The following is a 25,655-nucleotide window of genomic DNA, read 5'->3' as shown; positions in this document are numbered from 1 at the left end:
TAACTGTGCTGCTAAGGAAAAAAAAATTATGCCAGTGCAAAGGCTGAGGTCCAAAGAAGAACTAGAGAACTTAAGAATGCCTGCTGGATAAAGAAAGCTCAAGAAATCCAGCACTTTGAAGATGCTCACAATGCACAGGGCTTTTTTAATGCCACAAAAGCCATCTATGGACCAACCAATTACGGTACAAATCCCTTCTGTTCAATGGATGGTACCAAACTTCTTAAGGATAAAGAGGCTATTGCGCTGTGCTGAAAAGAGCATTACCACGACCTTCTTAATCGTAACTATTGTGGCTGGTGAGGTCTTCTCACAAATTCCACACCAAACTACAGATGAGCTTGCAGTATCCCCTAATTTGGATGAAGTCAGTAAAGCCATCAATCAAATGAAGAACAACAAAGCTAGTGGACCTGATGGGATTCCTGCTGAAGTCTTTAAAGAAGGTGGGCCTGAACTTACACAACAACTTCATAAGCTCATTGAAAAAATCTGGATGAGGGAGGAGATCCTGGAAGACTTCAGGGATGCCATAATTATCACCCTTTTGAAGAAGGATGATAGAAGAGATTGCGGGAACTATCGAGATGTATTTCTTCTTGCTGCTGCAGGTAAAATCCTTGCAAGGATCCTTGCAAATTGCTTCCTGCTGATCTCAGAGGATGTCCTCCCCAAATCTCAAAATGTTTTCTGCCCTTCCAGGGGGACAGTGGACATGATCTTCACTGCACGACACCTTCAAGAAAAATGCCGGGAGCAGAATCAACCTTTATATATGGAGTTTATTGATCTGATTAAGGCCTTTGACACTGTGAATCGAACTGCTCTTTGGACCATCCTTCTGAAAACTGGATGCCCTGATCAATTTGTGAATATTTTGCGAATCCTTCATGACAGCGACAATTTTGGATAACAATGGCTTTCAGAGCGATCCATTCAGAGTCAGATCAGGCATAAAACAGGGATGCGTCATTGCTCCTACCTTATTTGCTATCTTCATATCTATGATTTTACACTTTATTGAGGGGAAACTTCCTACTGGTGTGGAAATCATATATCGAACAGATGGAAAGCTTTTTAATCTCGTAGGCTGAAAGCAAAAAGTAAGGTAATGTCAACCTCTGTCGTAGAACTTCAGTGTGCCGATGATACTGTAGTCTCCGCACATTCAGAGAAAGATCTTCAAACTATTCTAAATGTCTTCGCAGAAGCATATGGAAAGCTTGGGCTCTCACTTAATATTAAAAAAACCAAAGTGCTTCATCAACAGGTGTGAACTAGTCCCTCTGTAGCACCATCAATCCAGCTTAATGGTGTGACGTTGGAGAACACTGGTCACTTCCCCTATCTCGGCAGCCATCTCTCTGTAAAAGCTGACATCGATGCTGAAATTCAACATCATCTGAGCTCTGCCAGTGCCACATTCTCCCGAATGAAGCATAGAATGTTCGAGGATTAAGATATTCGCAGGGAGACCAAAATGCTTATTTACAAAGCCATTGTACTACCAACCTTACTGTATGCCTGTGAAACATGGACCATTTATAAACGCCACTCCCAACTTCTTGAAAGATTCCACCAACGCTGCCTCCGGAAAATTCTGCAAATTACTTGGGCAGACAGATGGACTAATGTTAACGTTTTGGAAGAAGCAAAGAATATCAGTGTTGAAACAATGATCCTTCAACATCAACTTCACTGGACTGGCCATGTTGTTCGAATGCCTGATCACCGTCTTCCAAAGCAGCTACTTTACTTCCAACTTAAGGATGGAAAATGGAACATCGGTGGACAGCAAAAGAGGTTCAAAGATGTTCTTAAAGCGAATCTAAAAAAATGTAACATGAACATCAAGAACTAGGAAGTCTTGGTCCATGAACATCCCAAGTGGAGGTCGGCTATTATCAAAGGTGCTGTGGACTTTGAAGAAGCACAAATACAGGGCGAACGGGACAAACAAGCTAAACGGAAGGCACGTCAAACAAATCTTCATCATGACCATCTTCCATCTGGAAACCTATGTCTTCACTGTGAGAGGCTGTGGGGATCCAGAATTGGCCTCCACAGTCACTTACGGACCCACTGTTAAAGACCTTATCTTGGAAGACAATCTTACTCGGCCATGAGTGATCGCCAATTAATGAATGGCTCTCTCTTAGATTCTTCCCCTCTTTCTCGCTGTTTCCTTCATTCCCATGTATTAACTCCCAACTCCTCTCAAGTGCCTTGTCAACCTCTTTTCCCCACTTGAGACCTTCCCCCCTCTTGCCACCAGCCATGACTTTAGTCCTATGAGGAAGGAAAAGCCTCCCCCCCTTCACTTCTGGTCCATCCTAGGGTTCTAAAAGCAATGGAGCAGCTTCTGCACTCACAGTTCTTCACACGTATGTCAATATACTGCTTCACAGAGTCATCACTGCAAACCACCTGAATGAAGATCACTGATCACAGTCAGTGGACCACACTTTTGAAACTCCTGTGTAGAACATTCAAAGGCTGCATTCTAACATCACACTATGCCAGCCTTCCGTATCATATGATGCACCATGCTAATTTTTTTTTAAAAAAGTCATATGACTTTTTTTAAAATTCCCACATGAAGTTTGGCTAAGCAAACAAAAAAAAATTGTACCAGAGCCAGTCCTGAACAATGTTCATCATAGCTGAACTGCATCAGATAATGTAATGGTCTGGCTCTCTCTGGTTATGCTAATTTTAACACTGATCCTCATGTCTATTCAGAGGTAAGCCCTGAATTGAATGGGGCTTACTTCCAGGTAAGTGGGGCTGGGATTGCAGCCTAAACAATTTGCATTTGTCTCAGCAAATTCAAATTCTGTGGCACCTATTATAAATATTTTGATTTTTAAAAAAGGCTTTGCAAAAGTAAAAAATATATTTATAGACCAACCACGTCAAAGGCTGTGAACACATGGCAGTAATGGTGATTTGTCTTCAAGTCTTTTGTGATGTAAGCAAATGTAGAGAGGTCTTCAGGGTCTTGTGCAGCACAGGAAATGTTACGAATCTCATGTTCAGCAATAATATTCTAAATGTAAGAAAAATAAATGGCACCTCTTAGTATAGTTAACAGGATACAGACCCTCAAACAATCATTCAGCCACCATGTAAGAGCAGGAAGAACCAGGATGGGGGAGAGGAGGGGAGTATTTCATAGCAATTATAGTCAGACAGGTTCTCAATGTAAGCCTCATTAATAGCAGTAAAACAAATAATACACTTGTGCAGTCTTTGCCTTGTTGGTAGAGGCAAAAAGGGTGTGTATTAGGGTCAGATTGGAGGAAAGCATAGATCCAAAGAATCCATTCAAATCCTTTCCATTCTCCCAACAACCCACATGAGCACTTCCAGAAACAGAACTGGCTTACATATTCCTCCCATTGGAAAAAATTGGAGGGAAATCTTTAGAAAAAGAAAAGCATGACCATTAGTCTGCCTTGCTGTCATGTGCCCAGTAGGGCTTTGGATACCTGTACTAGTGACTGTGACAACAGAATCAAAAGTGTAGTGGTTATTTTACACATAGAGAACAAGAATGGGTTGGAGCCAGACTTGGCCTTCTGCCAACAGCAGTGCAACCAGGACACAACAGAGGCTCCCAGATGGAGGTAGGGGCAGTGTCGTCCTCCTTATCCAGAAGCCCCCAGTGCTCTCTTCCCACACTGTTGTGGTGGATCCTGCAGAAGGAGAAATCTACTGAAATAGTCTCCTCACCCTCTTCTTCCACTGCTGGCAGAACTTCACTCAGCACAAGTATGGAGCCAACTGAACATGTTTACTAGTGTGATTTTTGTTTTGTGTTTGTTTTTGTATTTTTGGTATTTTTATGACAAACTTTTATAGTTGGCCACTGTAAAATTTTTAATTAAAATTAAAAAGTTGATTATAAATTTAGTTTAAAACAACAAATAATATATTTACACATGAATTTGTGTAACATGATACCTCTATAGGGAAAAAGACAAGTTTTGCCTGCTTCATAAGAAATACTCTGCTAGAAGAGAGAATGATATATATGTTTGCTTTCTTGAGCTTTTCTAGTTAAGAATAGGAACTATTAAAATGAACAAAAATGTGGGGATTCATGTCAATTTACAGTGAAATGGAAGTGAAGACAATAAATGAGCCATACAGAATGAGAGGTACTGTCCATGATACACGGTATTCGTATCAAATTTTAGAATGTGAGGTGAAAGCTGCTCTTAAAATACTTGGAAGAAACAAGTCACCAGGAACAGATGGCATACCAATAGAGTTGCTACAAGTTACTGAGACTGAATGTGTCCAAATTTTGATAAAAATTTGTCAAGAAATATGGAAAATAAACAATGGCCAACAGACTGGAAACGTTCAATATACATCCCAATTCCAAAGAAAGGGATTGCAGGGAATGCAGTAATTATCAAACTATTGCCTTAATATCCCATGCAAGTAACAACAAAGGCTCTTACCATATATGGAGCAATAAATGCCAGATGTCCAAGCTGGATTTAGAAAGGGAGGAGGCACCAGAGATCATATTGCAAACATATATTGGATAATGGAATGGACCAAGGAATTTCAGAAGGAAATCACCCTGTGCTTTATAGATTACAGCAAAGCCTTTGATTGTGTAGATCATGAAAAAATATGGAATGCTTCAAAAGAAATGGGGGTGCCACAGCATCTGATTGTCCTGATGTGCAACCTGTACTCTGGACAAGAGGCTACTGTAAGGACAGAATATGGAGAACCCAATTGGTTCCCAATCGGAAAGGGTGTGAGACGGGTGTATTTTATCACTCTATTTGTTTAATCTATATGCAGAACATATACAGAAAGCGGGATGGGAACAAGATGAAGGTGTGAAAATTGGAGGGAGAAATATCAATTTAAGATATGCAGATGATACCATACTACTAGCAGAAACAAGTAATGATTTGAAACAAATGCTGATGAAAGTTAAAGAGGCAAGCACAAAAGCAGGACTACAGCTGAACATCAAGAAGATTAAAATAATTACAACAGAAAATATATGTAATGTCAAAGTTGACAACAAGGACATTGAACTTCCCAAGGATTATCAATACCTTGGCACAGTCATTAACCAAAACGAAGACAATAGTCAAGAAATCAGAAGACAGCTAGGACTGGGGAGGATAGCTATGGGAGAACTAGAAAAGGTCCTCAAATGCAAAGATGTATCACTGAACACTAAAGTCAGGATCATTCAAGCCATAGTTTTCCTAATCTCTGTATGGATGTGAAAGCTGCACAGTGAAAAAAATTGATAAGAGAAAAATCAACTCATTTGAAATGTGGTGTTGGGAGGAGAGCTTTGTGCATACCATGGACTATGAAAAAGACAAATAATTGGGTGTTAGAACACATTAAACCAGAACTATCACTAGAAGCTAAAATGATGAAACTGAGGTTACCATACTTTGAACACTAGAAAAGACAATAATGCTGTGGAAAACAGATGGGAGTAGATAAAGAGGAAGGCCAAACAAGAGATGGATTGATTCCATGAAGGAAGTCACAGACCTGAACTTACAAGATCTGAACAGGGTGGTTCATGACAGATGCTATTGGAAGTCGCTGATTCGTAGGGTCGCCATAAATCATAATCAACTTGAAGGCACATAACAACAACAAAAGCATTTGTATAACAAAAGACTATTTATACTTCCATTGCGTTCAACTTTTCTGAATGTTATGTCAGATAAAACTCACCAGCATACATTTGTTTAGTTTAAGCCAAGCAACTCAGAAAAACAATAGTACCACAATTCAAAAGTCTTCCTGTGCACTGGTGCTATGGGATTGGGTGTATACATTTTTGTCTTTGTTATAGTTCCTAACTATGTGGTCAAAGTTTATCTTCTGAATTTGGATGACTGTTACTCTGCCTCTCCATGTGCCATCATGAATCTAAATTTCAAGTTTACTCAGCAAGTATCTTCAGACAACTATGAATACTTAAGAGAGCTCATTAATATTAAATTAATATTAATTTAGTGATATCTTTTAATGATATATATTGAAAACTCAGAATTTGAATGTATGGATTTCTGTTTTAGAAGAAAATCAAAATGATTAAATCCTCTTACCTCAAATTGTTGGAGCATTTTTAAACTGTTTCTACATAAACCATTGCACACAGAGAACAACAATAGAAGTAATATTATACCTTAATGAGCACTAATTTGTAAAGAACTTTAGACTCAGTGATGTTTAATACTCATTTAATTTTCATCTACTTTGGATAAAACAAAATATGACTTAATTTTATTTTATTGTTCTTAATTTCAGAGTGGTTAGATTGAATAATATAGATTGCAATGATACTAAAAAGCAGGGGTTCCATTTCCTATGAATATGAGTGAAAATATTGCTGCAGGCGGTTGATGGTGTTAGTACTGTTGTTAAGGAAAAAACAAGGTTAGTTCTCAGAAGAAATTAGAATGGAAGAAAATCTTGTGTTAAATACAGAAGCTACATGGGCTTCATGGTTTTAAATGTACATTTCAAATTCAGCTCTAGTTTACTGAAAAGTCTGCTAGAATTTGAAATCTCTTCAGGGAATATGGCATGTTTAAGTGGCTTTACAGTATTTATGACTGTGTCTGAAATCAGCAAACCTCATAGGAAGCAAAGATTATAAACCTTGAAACTAGAACTATGGTACTCACACAGCTATTGGAGGTGGGGAAAAGAGGTACATTCCCACAAGGCTACTTTCAGATGTTACAGAAATCAACCAGATTGGCTTCTCCCTTCTGGAAAAGTATTAAGTGACTTGCCAACATAACTGAGTGAGTTATTCAATGGATAAAACCCACCGAGCGCCAGTATTATACAGCCATGAGTGTGGCTGTATACTTTAGCCAGCATGGATTTTTCGCATTCCACAATGTTAAATTGAAAATACCCCCATGCCATTCTGATGCCTCCTACAAGGTCATTTCAAAACAAAACCTTACGAAATGTATAGTACTGAACTCAGAAATGCTTGCTTAACAACCCTCTAAATTTTCATGGCGATACACAAAACAGATAGAGAGAATCTGAGAGTTCAAAGTGTAAAAAGGGGGGGAAGACCCCTGTTGGAATTTTTTCTCTCAGTGTTCTCATAATTTGTTGAAATTAATTAAAAATCAGCCATGTTCACAGAATACCTGTAACCCTATTACTGACCTTGCCCCATACTCTGACCATCATCTTCTGCAGTTTAAAAAATGCCAAGCTATTTTTAATTAATTTAAGAAATTTAACATTAAAGTCAATTATAAGTTTGGGAGTGCTCAGTAAGAACCAGTGTTCTAAAAGCCAGACTCACAGCTGCTTGGCTTGGCTTGGCTAATCAGGGGGCACACCCACGCCAGACCTTTAGTTCACTTTAGACAGTCATAGTTCCCCCAAAGAATCCAGGGAAGTGTAGCTTGTGAAGGGTGCTAAGAGGAGACTCCTATTCCCCTGACAGAGCTCTAGTGGCCAGAGTAGCTTAACAGACAGCTGCTCTGATTGAAGCTCTGTGAGGAAAACAGGGTGTCTCCTAGCAACTCTCAGCACCCTTCACTAACTACACTTTCCAGCATGGCTGGCACCAAAGGGCGGCAGGTCGGGCCCTGGCCATGGGCCCCTTGTTAGGGTGGGAGAGTAACACTCCCCTTCTGCAATCCATTGCAGGGTGCCTGCCGCAGATTGCAGAGATGGAGCTTCCCGGCCCCCACCTGTTCACTTGCTCCACCCACCTCTTTGCTGCTGTGTGTGCAAGGCCGCTATCAACCAAGATGGTGGCAGAGGCTTCTTTAAGGATCTGATGCCCCTACCACCATCTTGGTTGATGGCAGGCATGTGTGTACATATAACATACCGCGCATGCATGCCATCAACCAAGATGTGCAGCAGGAAAGACAGGAGAGAGGTAAGTGGAACAGGCAGGAGCAGCACGCCTGGGGCAGGCTGGTGCCCAAGGGCCCAATCATGCCTGGAGCCAGCCCTGCTTCCCAGGATTCTTTGGAAGTAGCCATGGCTGTCTAAAGTGTAATAGTAGCCTGGTGTGGATGTGGCCAGTGACAGCTTTGGTTTACATTTGGGTTGGAGACTATATGCCTGCTGTAGAATAAAAAGGTGGGGGAAATGCTGAAAAACAATGATAATGTTCACAATGTTTTCCTTTTGGAAAGGAAAGAAGCTTCTCTTCTGCCCAGTGCCCACCCACCCAATCTCCCTCCCTCCCTCCCTCCCTCCCTCCTCCTTTTCCTGCTCTCCTCCCTCCCTCTTTTCTCTTCGCTGCCCCTTCCCCAGGTCAGTTTCACAGATTGCACAGGAATAAATCCCATTGAACTCAAAAAGCCTGCAAATGATCAAACCTTTGCAACACAAAAAAACTCCAAAAACATTGTGGAATAATGGGACTGACTATTCTGCAGAATAGTCTCCAGTGGACATCAGGAGTGTCTCAGATAAAGCAGTGGGAGATGAAATATATTCTAGCAAAATTCTAGGTGTGCTCTAGGTTTTTAATTGACCATGCCCGCCTTTCCTTAAGTGGAGTGGTTTAAGCATAGCAGGCTGAAAACATGCATCTTGGGCGGGCCAGGTTTGTTTTTTCCAACAGCTAGGTTCATTGCTTAAGTAGCAACATATTATAATCAGTCTAATTTTACATCAAACTGCAATTTCAGATTCAGCTGTTAATGCACCCAAAACAGAAATAAAACATAACTTCCAGTTTGAAACACAAAAGGTTGTCTTCACCATCATATGACAATGACCAATCAAAAAACTTTGAAATTAATAAAAATAAATTTGACACAGATTTCTAGGATGAACAATGAGAGAAATATAATTTTCTAGGTTAGATTATCTGTAGAAACAGTAGTAACACAGGAAAGATGCAAAGTAAGAACACCAACAAACATACAAAAATGTAATTCTCCATTTTTTGAGATGGCAGGTGTTGCCACCACTCATCATATGCTCAGAGGCACGTTACCAAATTCTTCTAAGCTACACAGGAAGTGGATTGGACTGTGAAAGACCAACCCAAATGGTGTTTGCATTTTGACAAATTTGTAGGGCAGAGAGGTGGTCAGGTCCCCTGGTCCCCTGATGCATTCACTATAGCTACCCAATTTCCCTGCTCTTTAAAGTTTGATAGAAATATCTGTCGGCTATAGGTATGTTCTTAAACTGCAAGGTTTTTTTGCCTATTAGTGAATTCAAGTTTCAAGTTTATTGAATTGCGAGGCCGAAGGCCTATAGCATTACAAAACAAAACATAAGCGATCAAATTACAAAATTTTAAAACCATACACTCAAGACAATAATAAGAGCACCGGGAATAAAATTAAGAATAAGTATAAATTGACTCAGTTACTATCTAAAGGTAAAGCATTGAGCATTTGTAGTTTTTTTAAATTGGCCCTTAAGTTGCGAGCAGCTATGGTAAACAGCGAAACATTATATGTTACCTCAGGGTTAAAGTCAGACATTAAAAATTTTATTTTATCCTCAGTTGTATTCATCCGATTGTTATCAATCCAATTCCTGAGGAATCTATATCGTGGGTTATTATAGAGTGGGCAAAAGAACAGTATATGAGAAAGATCTTCCGACACAAGGGATCCACAGAGACATAGCCTTTGGTCTTTGGGAACTTCAGAAAACCTGCCCTCTCTGTCAGCATTTGGCAAAGTAAAAAAAGTAACGCTGTAAAAGGGTGTCGCAAGGCCAATGGAAGAGGGAATATAAGATAAAGTGAACATTGGGAGTCTAACTTAAACCTCCAGAACCAAGGGGCTACCTTTGAATTAATAAGAGATAATCTATCAACTTTTAGGGAATGGAGAACAATTGCTTCTCGGAGTCGTTTATTATTAGAGAGCGAATTGAATTCCTCAAATGAAATGTGATAGTTATGAATCAAATCTGCTAAATTGCTCTTCCACATTTTAGTGGCCAGGGGATGGTCTGTGCATAATTTTAGTAATTTACTATCCTGAGGAACTTCTAAAGATTTCAGAAACTTCATAAGAACAATATGTATTCGAGCAGACAGCGGTGGAAGACCGGTCTCTGATCGTAACATAGCTGCTGCTGATCCTTTTGGCAAAAACAATATACGCCTGAGAAAGTCATTTTGTATGGGTTCTAATAATTTTATGATATTATTTTCCCAACCCCATACCGAAGCCCCAAACAGAATCAGGGGAACCACTTTGGCTTTAAAAATTTTTAGGGCTGGTAAAATCTGATTACCTCCGGAGGTGCGATAAAATTTTAAAATGGCTCCGATTGTTTTAGCAGCTGTGGATTTAATATATTGTAAATGAGTCTTCCATGACAAAATGTCCGAGAAATATATTCCCAGATATTTATATGCACGAATCTGGGCTAACTGTTTACCTGCCATCTGCCTGCGATGTCCTTTATATCTCTTGCCGAAAACTAATATGTTAGTTTTGTCGTAGTTAATTTTTAAACTTTCTTTAGAGCAATAGGATTGTAAACTGCTTAATAGCCTCCGAAGACCGAGAGGGACTAGGGAAAGAAGGACCATATCATCAGCATAGAGTAAAACTGATACTTTTCTACAGCCAATTGATGGTGAATAAAATTGCGGGCCAGAAAGGCCCCACCTAACATTATTCAAAAACAAATTGAAGAGAAGGGGGACTAATAGACAGCCTTGTTTGACTCCCTTCTCCACCTTAATTGGTTCTGATAGAGCTCCTGTACGGCCGTCTCTTACATAGGCAATAGTGTTGGTGTGAAGAGCTGTAATAAGGTGAAGCAAGCACGGATCAATGTTCATATCATGCAACTTAGACCATAAAAGGGGCCGATCAACCGAATCAAATGCAGCGGCTAGATCTACAAAAGCTGTGTACAAATGTTTTGTAGGACCGGCTATACTCTGTCTCACTAAAAAGTAGAGAGTCAGGCAATGGTCCGTGGGTGAAGACCCTTTTCGGAATCCAATTTGTTCGGGATGAATTATTTGATGAAAATCGACCCAGTCATTTAGTTTGTTAAGGAGAAATTTACTGTATATTTTAGAAACTACATTCAATACGATAGTTTGAGGGGGCAGATGGATCACCTTTCTTATATGTAGGGATGATAATATTATTTCTCCAACCTTCAGGAATATCCCCTGAAACATTGATTTTAGTAAATAAACACACTAGGAGAGGAGCCCACCAATCGGAGAAATGTTTAAAAATTTCTGGCGGGAGGAAGTCTTCACCAGGAGCTTTTCCAATTTTCAGCGAATTAATCAAGATTTTGATTTCTGTCACTTACTGGGGGCCAAGATGGCAGAATCAGATTATTCAAATTGTTAGGAATAATTTCTGAGGATATGGATGAAAAGTATAATTTTTTAAAATGGGTGTGCCAGTCAGCTAGCGGGATCTGCACAACCTGGGAATAATTGATAGAAGAGGACCCAGATTTAACTAATTGCCAAAACCTACATTCCTGGTTTCCAAATGTTGCTTTAAATAAACACAGCCAAGAACGTTCAGCAAACTCAGCTTTTTTCCCCTTTAAAAGGCATCTATAAGAAGCCTTTGCTATTTTATAGGCCAAGTAGGTTTGCTGTGACTTAAAATTGAGAAAAAGCGAAAAAGAAGATTTAAGATGTCTTTTCGCTACTCTACAGTCCTGGTCAAACCAAGAATGTGTGTTAATAATACTAAAAGGGCCCTTATTGTATTGAGTTAAGTAAGGTCTAAGATTTGAAAGGATGGATTGAAAGGCTAGCATAGAATCATAAGAATCATCCAAGATTGACTGACGTAGTGATTGAAATGTATTAGACTTAAACAGAGATTCGCAAATGGATGTGAGGGCGATCTGGCTGCGACATCTGTCACCCCATTGATCGCCAGGGTTGATTCAGCTGATCTATTAGTGAATTGAATCTCACTGCAATTGGTAACTGAAGTGCTAACTTTTAGGCCACAATTCTATGCACACCTCTAAGTAAGCTCAACTGAAATCAATGACACTTTTGAGTAGACTTGTATAGGATTTTGCTGCTAATGGATCTAAGCTGTGCATATCTTTTCTTAACAGTACTAGAATTTATCAAACAGACTTTTAAAAAATAAAAAGGGATTAGCTTATTTGTTCTGTTTGCATGAGCAGTGTAACACTGGAGGAGGAGGGAACCTATAGGAGCTGTAGATCAATTTTATAGGAATAGGGAGTTTAAGTTACTTACTGAGCATCCCCTGTTCACAGAATCTGCAGGCTACCTTGAGTCCATTCCTCTGACATTACACTGCTCACAGAGCTAGACTGCCATAGATAAATGCATGTATCGTCCAGCTCTTACTGATAAATAAAATCTTAGGATTGAGCAAACCTATTGTTGACACAACAAAACATGATAACCCAAAATTGTGGGGATTCTGACATCATAAGTAGATACATTCATTCCCTGCTTATGACTGAGCTGTAGAGTAGTTCAACATTGTGAAGTGAAGCTTTCTGCCACTCTTCTGTCATCCGAGGTAGCCAATGTTTGGGGCATGCAAATTTTCGTTGCAGGAGCTATAGAAGATGTTACTCAGTGTAGTCTTTTAGGAGAATGGTGTTCCCGCCTTAAGCGGGGGCGTGTTTGCCACCACCTGACTTCTAGAAGGCTCGGGAACCTTTTCGTGGTTTCCAAAGATGGTCAGCTGGGGTTTCCTGACCAATGAGGCAGGAGTGGGTTTAAAAGCCCACTCCTCCCAATATGCTCAATTTAAAAAGAGAGAGATTTCTGGTCCTTGCTTCAAGTGCTGATCTAGTGTTTGGTAAATCTATAATATAAAACTTTTGCAGGGCTTGTTTAAACTGATTTAAATTTATTTCTAAGAAATATCAATTGTATACTGCATGCTCCATAATATATAGGTACCCTCTTAAATTATTTAACGGCAGTTTCGGACACACTGGGCGCTGCCTGCCTGTCAGATTCATATTCATTTGTGTATCTGGCGGGCAGTAATTGTTTATATCGTCTGAAGGAGAACCTTTGGTGGGAAGCCTGCATAGGTTGTCTGGGCATTTGCATCATGACCAGGCTGACGTCTAGATCCTGAGCACTTCTCTGGGATTGTACAAGTGCTGCTGGCCAGATGTGTGAGTAATTGAACATTGGCCCATTCGTCATGTCCAATACTAACTCTTTTAGGGCCAGTGCGGTCCTGGCAACTGGTGGCTGGCTTAAACCACTGCGCACAAGCACTCTCTCAGACAGTAACATGCTTTTTTTGATGATACTTCAAATACACATTTAGAGGACTTTGTATTGCCATGCTCAAAGGCGGATCCAGTGCATCACATTGGTCCTATGCTTACACTCCTTTTATTTCAGGAGTTGCTTGGTCACTTAGTATTTACCTCCAAGGTCATTTCTCCTGACGGAGCATTCTTTCGGTGCCTTTGTGAGGACATGGAAGTGGTGTGGTCATGTTTTTCATTTCAGTAGAGTCTCAGATAGGAGGTGTGAGGATTTCCCCTGTGGCTTACCTTTTTTAAGTACTTCAACAGCTGTTCTTTCTTTGGGAGAAGAGGACTTGCTCCTGGAGGCTGAACTGCAGGTAAGCTTTGATGCAGTTGGTGGTTGGAATTTTGGTGTCAATTTCAGGACCTTTGGTGTGCTGAGCAATGGCTGACTGCCTTGAGGGGCATGGGGCTCACTCTAGATTTTATTTTCTTGGACTATTTTCCAATAGTGCTCGCAGTACATATGTGGCCTTCTGCCCGTCGGAACCACACGGTACATTTTCAGTCCAGCACCTGGCTATGGTTCTTTGGTAAATCCCCAGACCCCCCCCAACTCTACTTGAGCGATGCACCTTGTGCGTGCGTTTGTTCTGCAATGTACGTTTTCATATTCTGATCATAGCTCGGCATGTTCTGGGTTTGCAGAATGATGCAGCTGTGCCATCTTCGCATGCCCTACCTCGGGTGCTGCTGATATCAGTTGTACACCTTTGCAGTTCATGCTCTCCTAAGGAGGGCAGGGTGTTACTGTAAGAAATATATCTGGCCGCCTTTCTGCTCTGGCCTTTAATTTCCAGGCCAAGTGCATTCAGGAACCCACTTTATGAAAATCAAAGGGGGTTGGTCGCATTCCACCCTAAGGCCGCCTGGTCCTATGTGGCCATTCACCCCTGACGTACTCATGATGCTCTTGCCTTCGATTAGCAGGGAAAGTTATTCCAGGTAGTGGCCTTAATGGCTTTTTAGGGAGCCTTTTGTCCTGGTAAAGTCTTAGCTTTCCAGGCAAGTTATGTCATGTTGAGCCCTGCGCTTACATTTCTATGATGTTTTCAGTGCATATGCTTAAGACAGACCAGGGGGGTAGTGGCTGGGTGGTGAAGCTGAGGGGCTGCCCATTGCCCACTCTGTGTCTGGTTTGACTCTAAGGGAGCTTTCTGGCAGGCTGGCAGGCCAGCACTATCTTTACATATGCATCAATGGCTACGCATTGACTCAATTTTAATTATTGGTATGTTGTTTGCAGGGCCATAAGGGCCTATGGGGGAGATCCCTGAGTTTAGGGGTTACAATTCTTTCATATAAGAGTGGCTGCGGCCGCTGCCCTCTTGGGCATGCGTTCTGGAAGCATTCAGGTCATACAAGCCAGTGTTACCTATTCATATATCTCGACGGATCCGCCCTGACCCAATTGCAATGCTGATCTGATGTTCGGGGGGCCCTTACAGGCCTGTTGCGAGATTCAGGAGAGTATGAGATTCCTTTCAAACTGGAGCGGCAGTGGCTGCCGCCCTCGTGGGCATGCGTTCTGACAGCATTGAGGCCATACAGGCCAGCATTACCTGTTCATACATCTCATCGGATCCGCCCTGACACAATTGCAATGCTGGCCTGTTGTTCAGCGGGGGGCTTTACAGGCCTGCGGCAAGATTCAGGAGAGTATGAGCTACATTCTTTTCAAATTGGAGCGGCAGCAGCCGCTGCCCTCGTTGGCATGCATTCAGACTGTATTCAGGCCATATGAGCCAGCGTTACCTCTTCATACATCTCGACGGATCCGCCCTGACCCAATTACAGTTCAAGGGGGGCCCTACTGGTCTGTGGGCAAGATTCAGGAGAGTATGAGTTAAAATGTTCTACTCCTAGGCCACCTGATCGTATGTAGCCACTCATGCCTGATGTACTCATGTTGCTCCCGCCTGCGCTTAGCACTTTGCATTCCTCCTTATGAGTTAAAGTCATGCCAGGCTTCTTTAGGGAGCTTCTTTAGGGCTTCTTTAGGGCTTCTTTAGGGCTTCTTCAATGGCTTCTTTAGGGAGCCTTTGCCCTAGGGAAATCTCAGCGTCTTCCAGGAAGGACACGTCAGGACAAGCACTGTGCTTGGGCAATTGGCACACTCTGCCTCCTGTGTGGCCGATACCAGTCTTCATCTGCTGCAGTTTATGGATTAAAAGGGGGCAGGGCATTTCAGTGACCTTTATTTATGGCCATCTTTCCATTCTGGCCTTTATCTCCAAGGCTGAATGTCTCCAGGATCATACTGTAAAACTTAGGGTCAGGAAGGTCCTTGTGGGTTGGTCACGTTCCACTCCCAGGTCCCCTGACGGTAGGAGGCCATTCACTTCTAATGTCCTACAGATCCTGCCCTCATTTTGTTCTTCATGCTCCTCTCTTTACGAGACATACCTTATTGCTGCAGCTGCCTTGATGGCATTTTATGGTGCCTTTCCCCCAGGCAAAGTTTTAGTCTCTCTCAAGACCTGTGAGGCTTAGCCCAGTGCTCCCGCCATTGTGTGTTGGGCGAAGATTCTGTCATGCTATCTTTGCATATCTCCACGACTAAACAGAAGGGTCATGGCCGAATTGTGACATGGCCAGTGTGCCAGCGTTATCTGTTCATACCTTGACAGATCCGCCCTGCATTGTCTGTTGTTCAGAGGGCCTTGTTGGCCAGTGGGCGAGATTCTGGAGTGTAAGGAGCATTCCTTCCCGGTTGGGCGGCTACGGCCACAGCCCTAGTGGATATGTGTGTGGAAAACATCTGGCCAAATGGCAGATGGTAATCTGTCACCTTTAAAACCTATGTATGGTTGTGCTTCTAATGTTGGTTGTTTCTTGTTCTCCCCAGGTCTCCAGATCCTCCCAGTTCCTGCGAGGATGGTCCTGTGGGGTCATTCCATCAGATTCTGGGCCCACAGGAGGGCTGCTTCTTCAGTGGCAGGGAAGCAATTGTTGCTTTCTGCCCCGGCGCCAGTCTGCTGGGGGACTAGGAGGGCCATGCTGTAGGGGAAGCTGTTGCCATTGGTCTGTTGGATCATGTCTTCAGCTTACCAGCCTCATGTGTTAGTGGTGCACTTGGGCATGGGTGACTTTGTGCAGGGTACGGAAACGGATTTCCTGCTCAGGGTCACTCACGATTTCACGAGGATTAGGAGTTCCTATTCAGACCCATTATTGTTTAATCACATATTTTCAAGCACAAGGGGGTGCTCTTCATCTCAATAGAATCAACAGGTCTGGTGGAGGGTCAATAAAAGGTGGGATAGTTGGTTTTGATTCTCGGGGGGGCATTTATTCCCATAACAGGATCCAGTTCCACAGCCCGCACCTCTTCTGAGATGATGGGTACAATCTCTTGGAGAGGTGGTGCGATTTGTTTTAGGAAGATCTTAGGTGGGGTTTTGAGTGCTTTGTTTTCTTTGGGTAGAGGGGACAAAGCATCAGCTGATCCCCTCTTGTGGCATGGAATTCGGGCAGGTGAGGAAGGTGGGGACAAAGTAGGAAAAGGAGGCATGTTGTTAAAGGGCACTCCCTAGGGAACTACCAGTGCTGAATGACTGGTGGGGATCTGGGTGTGTCCTTGTGGGATCAGCTTGCACAAAATGGTGAACGATCGTACAGCGGGGCCAGGCTGCAGAGATTGGAAACACATGCTTGGCTCTGCTAGCAAGGAGGGACAAGTTTTCCCACATCCTTGGCTGGGGAGTCACAGTCCGTTGAGACTCACATGATCAGGGGACTGGAGGGAATACTTCCTTTCAATCAGGTTTAACCTCACCTGCCCGAAGTAAGTTCAATTTGGATATTTGGACGTAATTGGCTGAAGTTTAATATTTGTTATATTTTAATAAATATAACACTATTCTATTGCGGTGTCACGAGTCTTCTTTGGTGTGGTGGCAAATTACATATTCTAAGGGTAGGTTTCTCTGCTGTATCTACAGAAGAATTCAACAGATAAATCAGCAGTGTTAGTGTATAGTGAGCTGTTGGCCCAGGCAATGTTTGAATGACAGAGGAATGTATGCCTCCCTATGTGGCATATTCTCTAAGAACTACAAGTCCCAGAGTACTTGCTGGCACTTCCAATGCATAGGCAGGTGGAGCCAACATGAGAGAAAGAAGCACCATCGTAATTAAGGACTCTCAGGCCCCAGAAACACTGGAACCTGGTGCTATTGATGAAAGCTCCAGAACAGGGGCAACCAACATAGTTTGATCAGATGTAGACAACAGCTCCCATTGTTCCAGAACACTGGTCACTGCTTGCTGGGACTGATGGGAGTTGTCATCCATAACATCTGGCATACACCCTGTTGGCTGCCTCTGCCCTAGAACATAAAGTGGTAAAGGAGTAAGGTATAAAAGAAGACACTAGATTCTTCAGGGACAAGGGACATAGGAAGCTGCCTTAGACGGCTAGTCCATTTAGTGCAGAACTGTTGACACGTACTGGCAGTGGCTCTCCAGGTTATCAAACAGAATTGTCCCTAGTCCTACCTGGAGATGATGGAGACTGCACCTCGGACCTTTTGCATGCAAAGTGTGAGTTCTGCCACTGAGCTATGATCCTTCCCACAGTACCTAAAGGTGTTTGTCAGATGTGTATAATTCATATACATAGCTGCCATACTATTTCTGGCTGCAAATTCAAATCATACAGCTTTCCAAAGCAGACAAATCTTCATGGTGGGAAATGAAAAGAAGGCCTATGCCACAAGTTTGTACCAGACTCAGAGAAATGATGCCTGGATGCTAGCAGTACCATTCCTACCCACGCTGCTGGAAGCTTACACCGTGGCTGGTACTCATGCATGTATTAACCTAGTTTCTAGCAAGTTGATGCCAACTTGGAGAAGGCAGAGGATGGACTCCTTTATCATCTATGGCATATGAGATTACGCTGGCGGTAGCATGAGAAGGAGAAGCATTTCAGTAGCTTCCACATTGCAAGAAATTTTAAGAAAACTCCCTGAGAAGTTTAAATGTCTTGCTGCTTCCAGATGGGGATATGTTTGATATGTATGGGAAAACAATGCCACTGGAGAAGAATGGGACTTATGCTAGGAGACAGACAAGCATCCTGTGCAAATAATCTCCTGCCTGGAAAGCCAGAAAATACTAGGAAGGGTAGCCATGTTCTTTTGTTATAAAATAAATGAGTAATCAAATTATACTTACCTTATTTGTTGCATCAATAAATTTTACTCCTTTATAAGAAACTGATAGAACAATAGTCGGAACTTTCTTCATTTGTTCTGTAGACTTCTGAAATTTAAAAACAAACAGGAAAAATGTGTTTTGAACCATGTAATCTCTTTTCTTCCCAAGGTAATAATCTACTATCTTCAGCTGTAGGGAATGGGAAATATAGGATATTTCTCATTATATATTTGAAGAGTCCATCTCTGAAAATGAATAGAACATGCACATGTGCACTCTCTCTCTCACACACACACTGTACAAGCCTACAACGAACACAAACACTGGTCAAACCTACAAGAAGTTTATTTTGCTTCTAAGTGTATGAGGAGGATTTCTTGGTGTTTAAGGCTATCAGCATCTACTAGCCATGATGGCTATGTTCCATCTCCACCAGTATGCCTCTGAATATCAGTTGCTGGGAATCACAAGTGGGGAGAGTGCTACTGCACTCAGGTACTGTTTGGAGGCTTCCCATAGGCTACTGTCCAGCCACAGTGGGAACATGATGTTAAACTAGTTGGGCCTTTGGCCAGATCTAGCCAGGCTCTTCTTATGTTCTAAAAGAGGTAATACAGACATGGTTGCTTTGGCTTTGGTCTGGCAAAGCAGTAGCAAAGTTTCTTGGCTACTCATGTAATAGATTTTTATTTGGCCAATTGAAGCTACAAAATGTTATCTCATCTGATGCTTGCTCTGACATGTTTGGTTTTAATAGGTCTTCAGGTTTATCACTTCGTAATAACTTACCTGATTTTATGTTTGTTATGGCCTGTGGTCAAACAAACAAAATTATCCCGTACCTAACAATATGTTCCCATATTGCAAAGTGCAAAATAAAGCAGTTTTAAATAACTTGACTTCTTACTGCAGCAGAAAGATACACTGAGAGCCAGGCAGTATTACTGACAGCAGCATGTCAGAGGAAAACAACGCGTTCAGTAGTAGATAAGGATAACCTTGGAGAAGAAAGCCCATGATTAAAATATGTTTCCTAACTGGATTTTATCAAATGGGAATATGCATTAGTGTTGGTACAAAAAAAATTATGTCTTTCCTTGCCAACATTTATTGCCTTCAGATAAACTTGCCATACTAGTCCTAAGCATCCTGCCCCAATTAACAAACAACCTATACTGTAGGGAGCTCGTTGCCATTAAAAGAGATACAGAAAATGTGCCTGGCAGAATGCACACCCAGCTGAGGACCAGGGGATGGAATGGGAGGCAAGAGAAAGAGCTCAACAGAGAGCTACGGGAATCCCCTTGTGTGCATGGCTGAAAACCTAGGAGCTCATGGGCTCTGCCATATATTCCATGAATATCTGAAGCAGGTTAGGCAATGGACTGTAAACTGTGTAGCACTTTAGCATGTTTTCTATGAATATGGAATGATAATGTGCTTTCAACTTGTTTTTTGTTTCTTCTGCTGCAATTATTTAGATATGTTTAAGAAACTACATTACTTGAAGAATCATAAAAGACTTGCAGAGCAATCCTATTGTGTGTGTGGATGAGGGAGATTCCATGACAGAGTAATTGCCACAACCATAGCCCCAGCAGCTTACTGCAGCCATGAGGCAGGGAAGAGATTTTTCATTTTCTCTCCATTGATTCCAATAGGAGGGAAATCATTATACCAGCCTAGGGCTAGTGTAGCTTCAAGCCCTTTTTGAAGGCCTGTTGGAGGAATAAAGGGGCTTTGGAGCCTACAGATCCATGACCATACCAACATGCCCTCAGAAAACCCCATTTTGGCTATACTGTGGATTTTTTTGGCTATGCTGGCCAGACACTTTAGCCCCCAGAAAGCTCCATTTGGCCTCTCTCTCTCCACCAGTGGAACAGCACTTACAAAATGCTTCCTATATCCCCTCAGGATCACATCCTTGTTATTCTATATTTTAAAGCCTATTATTTTTAGTTCTAAGATAGCCTAGCTGGTCATTTCCCCTGTATGCACTAGATTTTCCTTTGGCATTTTGGAGGTGTCTCCACTTTTTGGGGAAAAAAGTACTTATCAAGAATTTCTGTCAGAGACAGCTGTGTTGATTTTCTTTATTTTCAAAAAGATAACTCAAAGCAGCTACCAACTAAAACAATGAACAAGAAAACATAAAACACACAATGGATACCAGTAGGATAAGAAAAAACATATTAAAAATTATTAGTTAGCTCCCAGTTCATAAGAAATATAGAAATCTTCAATTTATTTGTATAGATATACCTTTAGATGGGATAATTAAAGGTAGTATTAATTAAGCTTCATGAGCCTTGAGTTAAGGTGCCATCAGTTTTCCTCTTGTTCTTCACACAGATATGTTTGATCACCAGCAAAGAACATTCAGACTTTATAATGAGAAAGATTTAAGTTATATTTTACATATTTAATTGACATCTTAGGAACACCTTTCATAAGTGTCAGCCCTTTGGGTTCAGAACCTGCTTCTGTAATTGCTATATATCTCCAAACACTAAATATCAGACTCTTATTTACATTTTACTGTAGATAGAAAAAAGCAAGCAAAATGAAATAATTTGTATTTTCAATGGGATAATGAATGAATAAGTTTTATTGCAGTCATAGACCAACATAGATATATACATCATTAAAAGAAAGTAAAAATTTACAACAAAACAGCACGGGACAGTCAAAGTCTCATAAAAACCAGGTCTACGTCAGCACATAACCCTCAACAGAGTTCTTCTACAATGAATAGCGGCGGCACAAAAGCTAGCTATCTTGGCTGATATCTGGGGGGACTGATTGGATAGTAGGAAATCTGTATAAAAAGCCTCATTTCTGCCGGGGATGTTTTGTAAGATAGGGATGATTAACTGGGATCTAAGGTCGCGGTAGAATAAACAGTGTAGTAACACTTGTTGCACCGATTCTACTGACCCGTCACCGCATGGACATATCCTCTCGTCATAAGGTATCTTTTTGTATCTACCCTCCAGGAGTGCCGAGGGTAGGATGTTAAACCTGGCTAGTGTAAAGGCTTTTCGAAATGTGGGGGTGGTCAGAGTCGCTAAGTAGTGGGCAGGTATAAATGGCCTTGCATTAAATCAGGATTTTGTAACCCGCATCAATTGGCCCTGCAGGTCAATGTCAAGAATCCGTTGGAGAATGTTCTCTTTAGCTTTTGCATAACCCAGATTGGAGATCATGGTAGTGGAGAACCCAAGTTTCAATGGGATATATTTTTATTCATTTCATAAATTTGTATGTACACATGAACTACTGATTAAAACAATTATGGTGACGAGCTGTTAAGGCTTTATTCTTCTTTAAATAGATTTGTTGGGGAACTGCCAGGGACACAATTGTAGGATATTCTTATGATGTCTAATTGAAAAATATTTTTATGATTAGGCATCATCACTCCTGAAATGTGACTCTACATTGATCTCTCCTGTCCCTACTCGCAGCAGCTGCTTTTAATTCTATACTATTATCAGTTTGCCTGTCTTTATTAGTATGAACAGGGTTATTGCTCTGTTTTGCTTGGCATAGTTAAGGGATTATCAGAGAATTAACCAAAGGAATTTATTGGGGACCAATATTCCTTGATGGTACTAGCTTTTGGAATGTAACATCCATTAGAATTTGAAGGAGGGACAAAGAGAGAACTACATCTACTGTAGTCCCCAGTGAGGTGTCCATTGTAACGCCTGTTGCAACTTGGGATCAGCTTCAGTTGATGATGACAAGATACTTGCGACAATGCGGCCAGCAATGTGTCCTCTCGACCCTTGCCCTTCTTGGCTTATTAAAGCTTGCTGAGGAGGTTTGACTGAGTGGATCCAGGGTGTGGTCAATGCATCATTGCAGGAGGGAGTTGTTCCAGCTGCCCTGAAAGAGGCGATGATCCTGAAAAAGCCCACCCTGGACTGACTGGTTTGTGACAACTACCGCCCGGTCGCAAATACTCCCTTTTAAGGGAAGGTGATCAAGGGGGTTGTGGTACAGCAATTGCAAGTATTCTTGGATGAAACAGATTATCTTGACCCATTCCAGCCTGGGTTATGAGACTGAATCAGCCTTGATCGCCCTGATGGATTACCTTTATTGGGAGAAGGACAGGGGAAGTGCAACCCTGTTATTCTTACTTGATCTCTCAACGGCTTTTGACACCATTGGCCATGATATCCTTCTGGGCTGACTTGGTGAGATGGGTATAGGAGGCACTGTTTTAGAGTGGTTCCGATCCTATCTCCAAGGTTGTTTTCAGAGAATAACATTGGATGATTGTCTTTTGGCTTCCTGGCAGTTGTGCTGTGTGGTGCTGCAGGGTACCATCTTGTCCCCCATGCTGTTTAACATCTATACGAAGCCCTTGGGAGCAGTCATCGGGAGATTTGGGGTGAGGTGTCAGCAGTACGCTGATGACCCCCAGCTCTATTTCTATGTAACATCTGAATCGGGAAAGGCTGTGCAAGCCCTGGACCACTGCCTGGACTCGATGGGGGGCTGGATGAGGGCCAATAAACTGAGTCTGAATCCTAGCAAGATGGAGGCACTGTGGGTTGGTGGTTCCCAAGTTCACATAATTGGTCAGTTGCCCTTTTTGGATGGGGTTGTACTCCCTCTAAAAGAGCAGGTATGTAGTTTGCGGGTGTTCCTGGATTCATCTTTGTTGCTAGAGGCCCAGGTGACCTCAGTGGTAGGAGTGCCTTTTACCAACTTCGGCTGGTAAGACAGCTGTGGCCATTTCTGGACCAGGATAGACTAACCACTGTTGTCCATGCACTGGTCAACCTCCAGGCTGGATTACTGTAATGTGTTCTTTGTGGGGCTGCCCTTAAGGTTGGTCCGGAATCTACAGCTGGTGCAAAATGTGGCAGTACAACTGCTCACTGGGGCAGGGTATCGCCAACATGTCACTCCACTGCTGAAAGAATTGCACTAGCTGCTGATTAGCTACTGGGCTAAGTTCAAGGTTCTGGTTTTGATGTACAAAGTTTTATACAGCTTGGGACCAGGATACCTGAAAGATCGCCTTATCCCTTATGTACCCAGTCAATCATGATGCTCTGCAGGTGAGGACCTCCTACAGATACCATTTTACGAGGAGGTCCATTCCGCACAACATAGGAAACGGAACTTTAGTGTAGTGGCATCTAGCCTTTGGAATTCTCTCCCCTTAAATATTAGACAGGCTGTTATCTTTTTGGCATCTTCTGAAGACCCTTCCTCTTTCAACAAGCCTTCTAAGTTGAGACCTTATCCCACTCTGTATCTGTGTTGGAAATGCTTTTTAAGCTGTTTTTAAAAAGATGTTTTTAAAGATATTTTAACATGTTTTTAAAGATGTTATGTTTAAATATATTTTAAAGTCTGTTTTATTATGTTTTTAGTGTTTTTGTTTGCAGTTCTGGGCTCCTACTGGGAGGAAGGGTGGGATATAAATTTAATAAATAAATAAAATAATAAATAAATAGAAATATTTTCACAGTTTTAATTTGGGCAGAGAGAGAGATCTGAGTTTGCTAAAGGAAAAGTACCTTGGGGGTTCAGTGGCTCTACTTGGGAATATGAAACAGGACTAGTAGTTTTTCTCTCTGCTTCAGCAGTCTACTCCTAAAATATTCTGTTTGTATGTAAATAGGCAGGCATTATAAAAAGACACCAGTGCTCCCTTGGCCAGTGGTGGCCAGCAAGATAGTTTGCTAGGCAAAACTACTGGTAGACAACTACCTGCATAGCAACTGAGGTGCGAGAGGAATTCTCATATTTACCCTTAGGTGTTCCCATTGAGGACTGCACAAGTCACATTCCAAAGGATTTAATATGGCTCACCCTTTATCCAAAGGGTTCTTGAGTTCTCCCAAAAAGGGGTTTGAGTATCCAGTCCTGCAGGAGCTTGCTATTCAAGCTCTCCATTAAGGAAGACCTTCTTCTCAATAGCTAAGCCCTCATCATATTTTGGATATGGATAGAGAACTGCTAAATCTTATTATAGTCTCTCCATGGATAAGAAGGTGCAAAAAAAACCACCCAACCCTACCAAGCAAAAGGTAGGAAAGCTTCCTCCTGTGGACTCACTGTGGCCCTAAACAACAGCATTTTGTGCATAACGTTCAGGCATATATATAAAGGTTGAATGGTGGTATGGAAAACTATCCAGGATAGCATAAAGGACATTATAAAGAAACCTAATGTTATTTTATTTAATGAACAAAATAGGTGGGGTTAGAGACATAATACAGTTTTAAGCAACAGTCTTACCCATTCATTTTGAAAAAGTAATCGTTTCACTCACCCTCATTTTTGCACAGGCGTCCTGCGTTGATTCTGTGCCTCTCAGCTCTTTTACCAGCATAGAACCTAAATACTTAAGGAACAAAGAAACCATGGTTTTCTGGAGTTACAAAAGAGAGTAAACAAAAGATGGCTAAATCAGTGGCCTAAAACATTCTAGGTGCAGATACTTTAGGTAGTAATGCAATGAAGAGCCTTCTCTGTAATGGTTCCTTGTTTCTGGAATTCCCCCTTCTTAGAAGTATGACTGGTGTTGACACTTTAATAATTTTGGCACCAAGTAAAGACCACCTGTTTACACCTAGGCATGTTCACTGTTTTGTGCATTAATTGGTGGCAGGTTAGCCAGCTTTGTTGTTTTAGCTGCTCTTATTAAATAGGTTTCAGGATTTAGGATTGTGGCTTTAGCTGCTCTTGTTAATTAAATGGATTTTAAGATTTATTATTGTGTTCTATGTATTTCGTACCTCATCCTGTATCTATTGAGACAAAGGGTGGGCTAATGCTCTTTATTAAGTAAGTAATAAAATCTACCATTTTTCTTTTTCATGTGAACTTTTCATAATATTAGATTTTCAAAAACAAAGTGTTGTTTCCTGCTTTTTGGCTAAGTTAGTTTACTAACAGTACCAGCAAGTACTGCATTTGTCTTTTTTAAAACAGAGAAACAGCTGTGATGCAACCTGTTTATACGTATATTATTCAGGGTAAGTAGTGATTAAGAGTGAGTAAAATGAATGACAGGGAGTGAGTATTTGCATATGGATGGTAATTAGCTGAGAAAGTGGTGGGGAGAAGTGTGATATGTTTAGAGGTGAGTGGTACTTGAGCAGAGAAGAAAAAGGGGTAGGATTTAGGTTCAGTTAGATCTGTGATGGTTGCAGATTTAGATAAAAAGA

General features: G+C 41.6%; 1 protein-coding gene across 1 annotated transcript in view; it reads right to left on the bottom strand.

Annotated features, from left to right (window-relative positions):
* ANKS1B (ankyrin repeat and sterile alpha motif domain containing 1B) overlaps positions 1–25,655 on the bottom strand; it is a 573,173-nt gene that overhangs the window by 10,314 nt on the left and 537,204 nt on the right. Inside the window, exons 14-17 of the mRNA XM_061582729.1 lie at positions 24,758–24,829; positions 22,756–22,770; positions 18,472–18,555; positions 2,912–3,049 (exon numbers count right to left, since the gene is read on the bottom strand). Coding sequence (XP_061438713.1) covers positions 2,912–3,049; positions 18,472–18,555; positions 22,756–22,770; positions 24,758–24,829 — 309 coding nt within the window. The remainder of the gene's footprint in view (positions 1–2,911; positions 3,050–18,471; positions 18,556–22,755; positions 22,771–24,757; positions 24,830–25,655) is intronic.

This window comes from Rhineura floridana, chromosome 8 (genome assembly GCF_030035675.1).
Source record: "Rhineura floridana isolate rRhiFlo1 chromosome 8, rRhiFlo1.hap2, whole genome shotgun sequence".
NCBI classification, from domain to species: Eukaryota; Metazoa; Chordata; class Lepidosauria; order Squamata; family Rhineuridae; genus Rhineura; species Rhineura floridana.
Note: the sequence above shows the minus strand (reverse complement) of the source record. Positions and strands in the feature narration are given on the sequence as shown.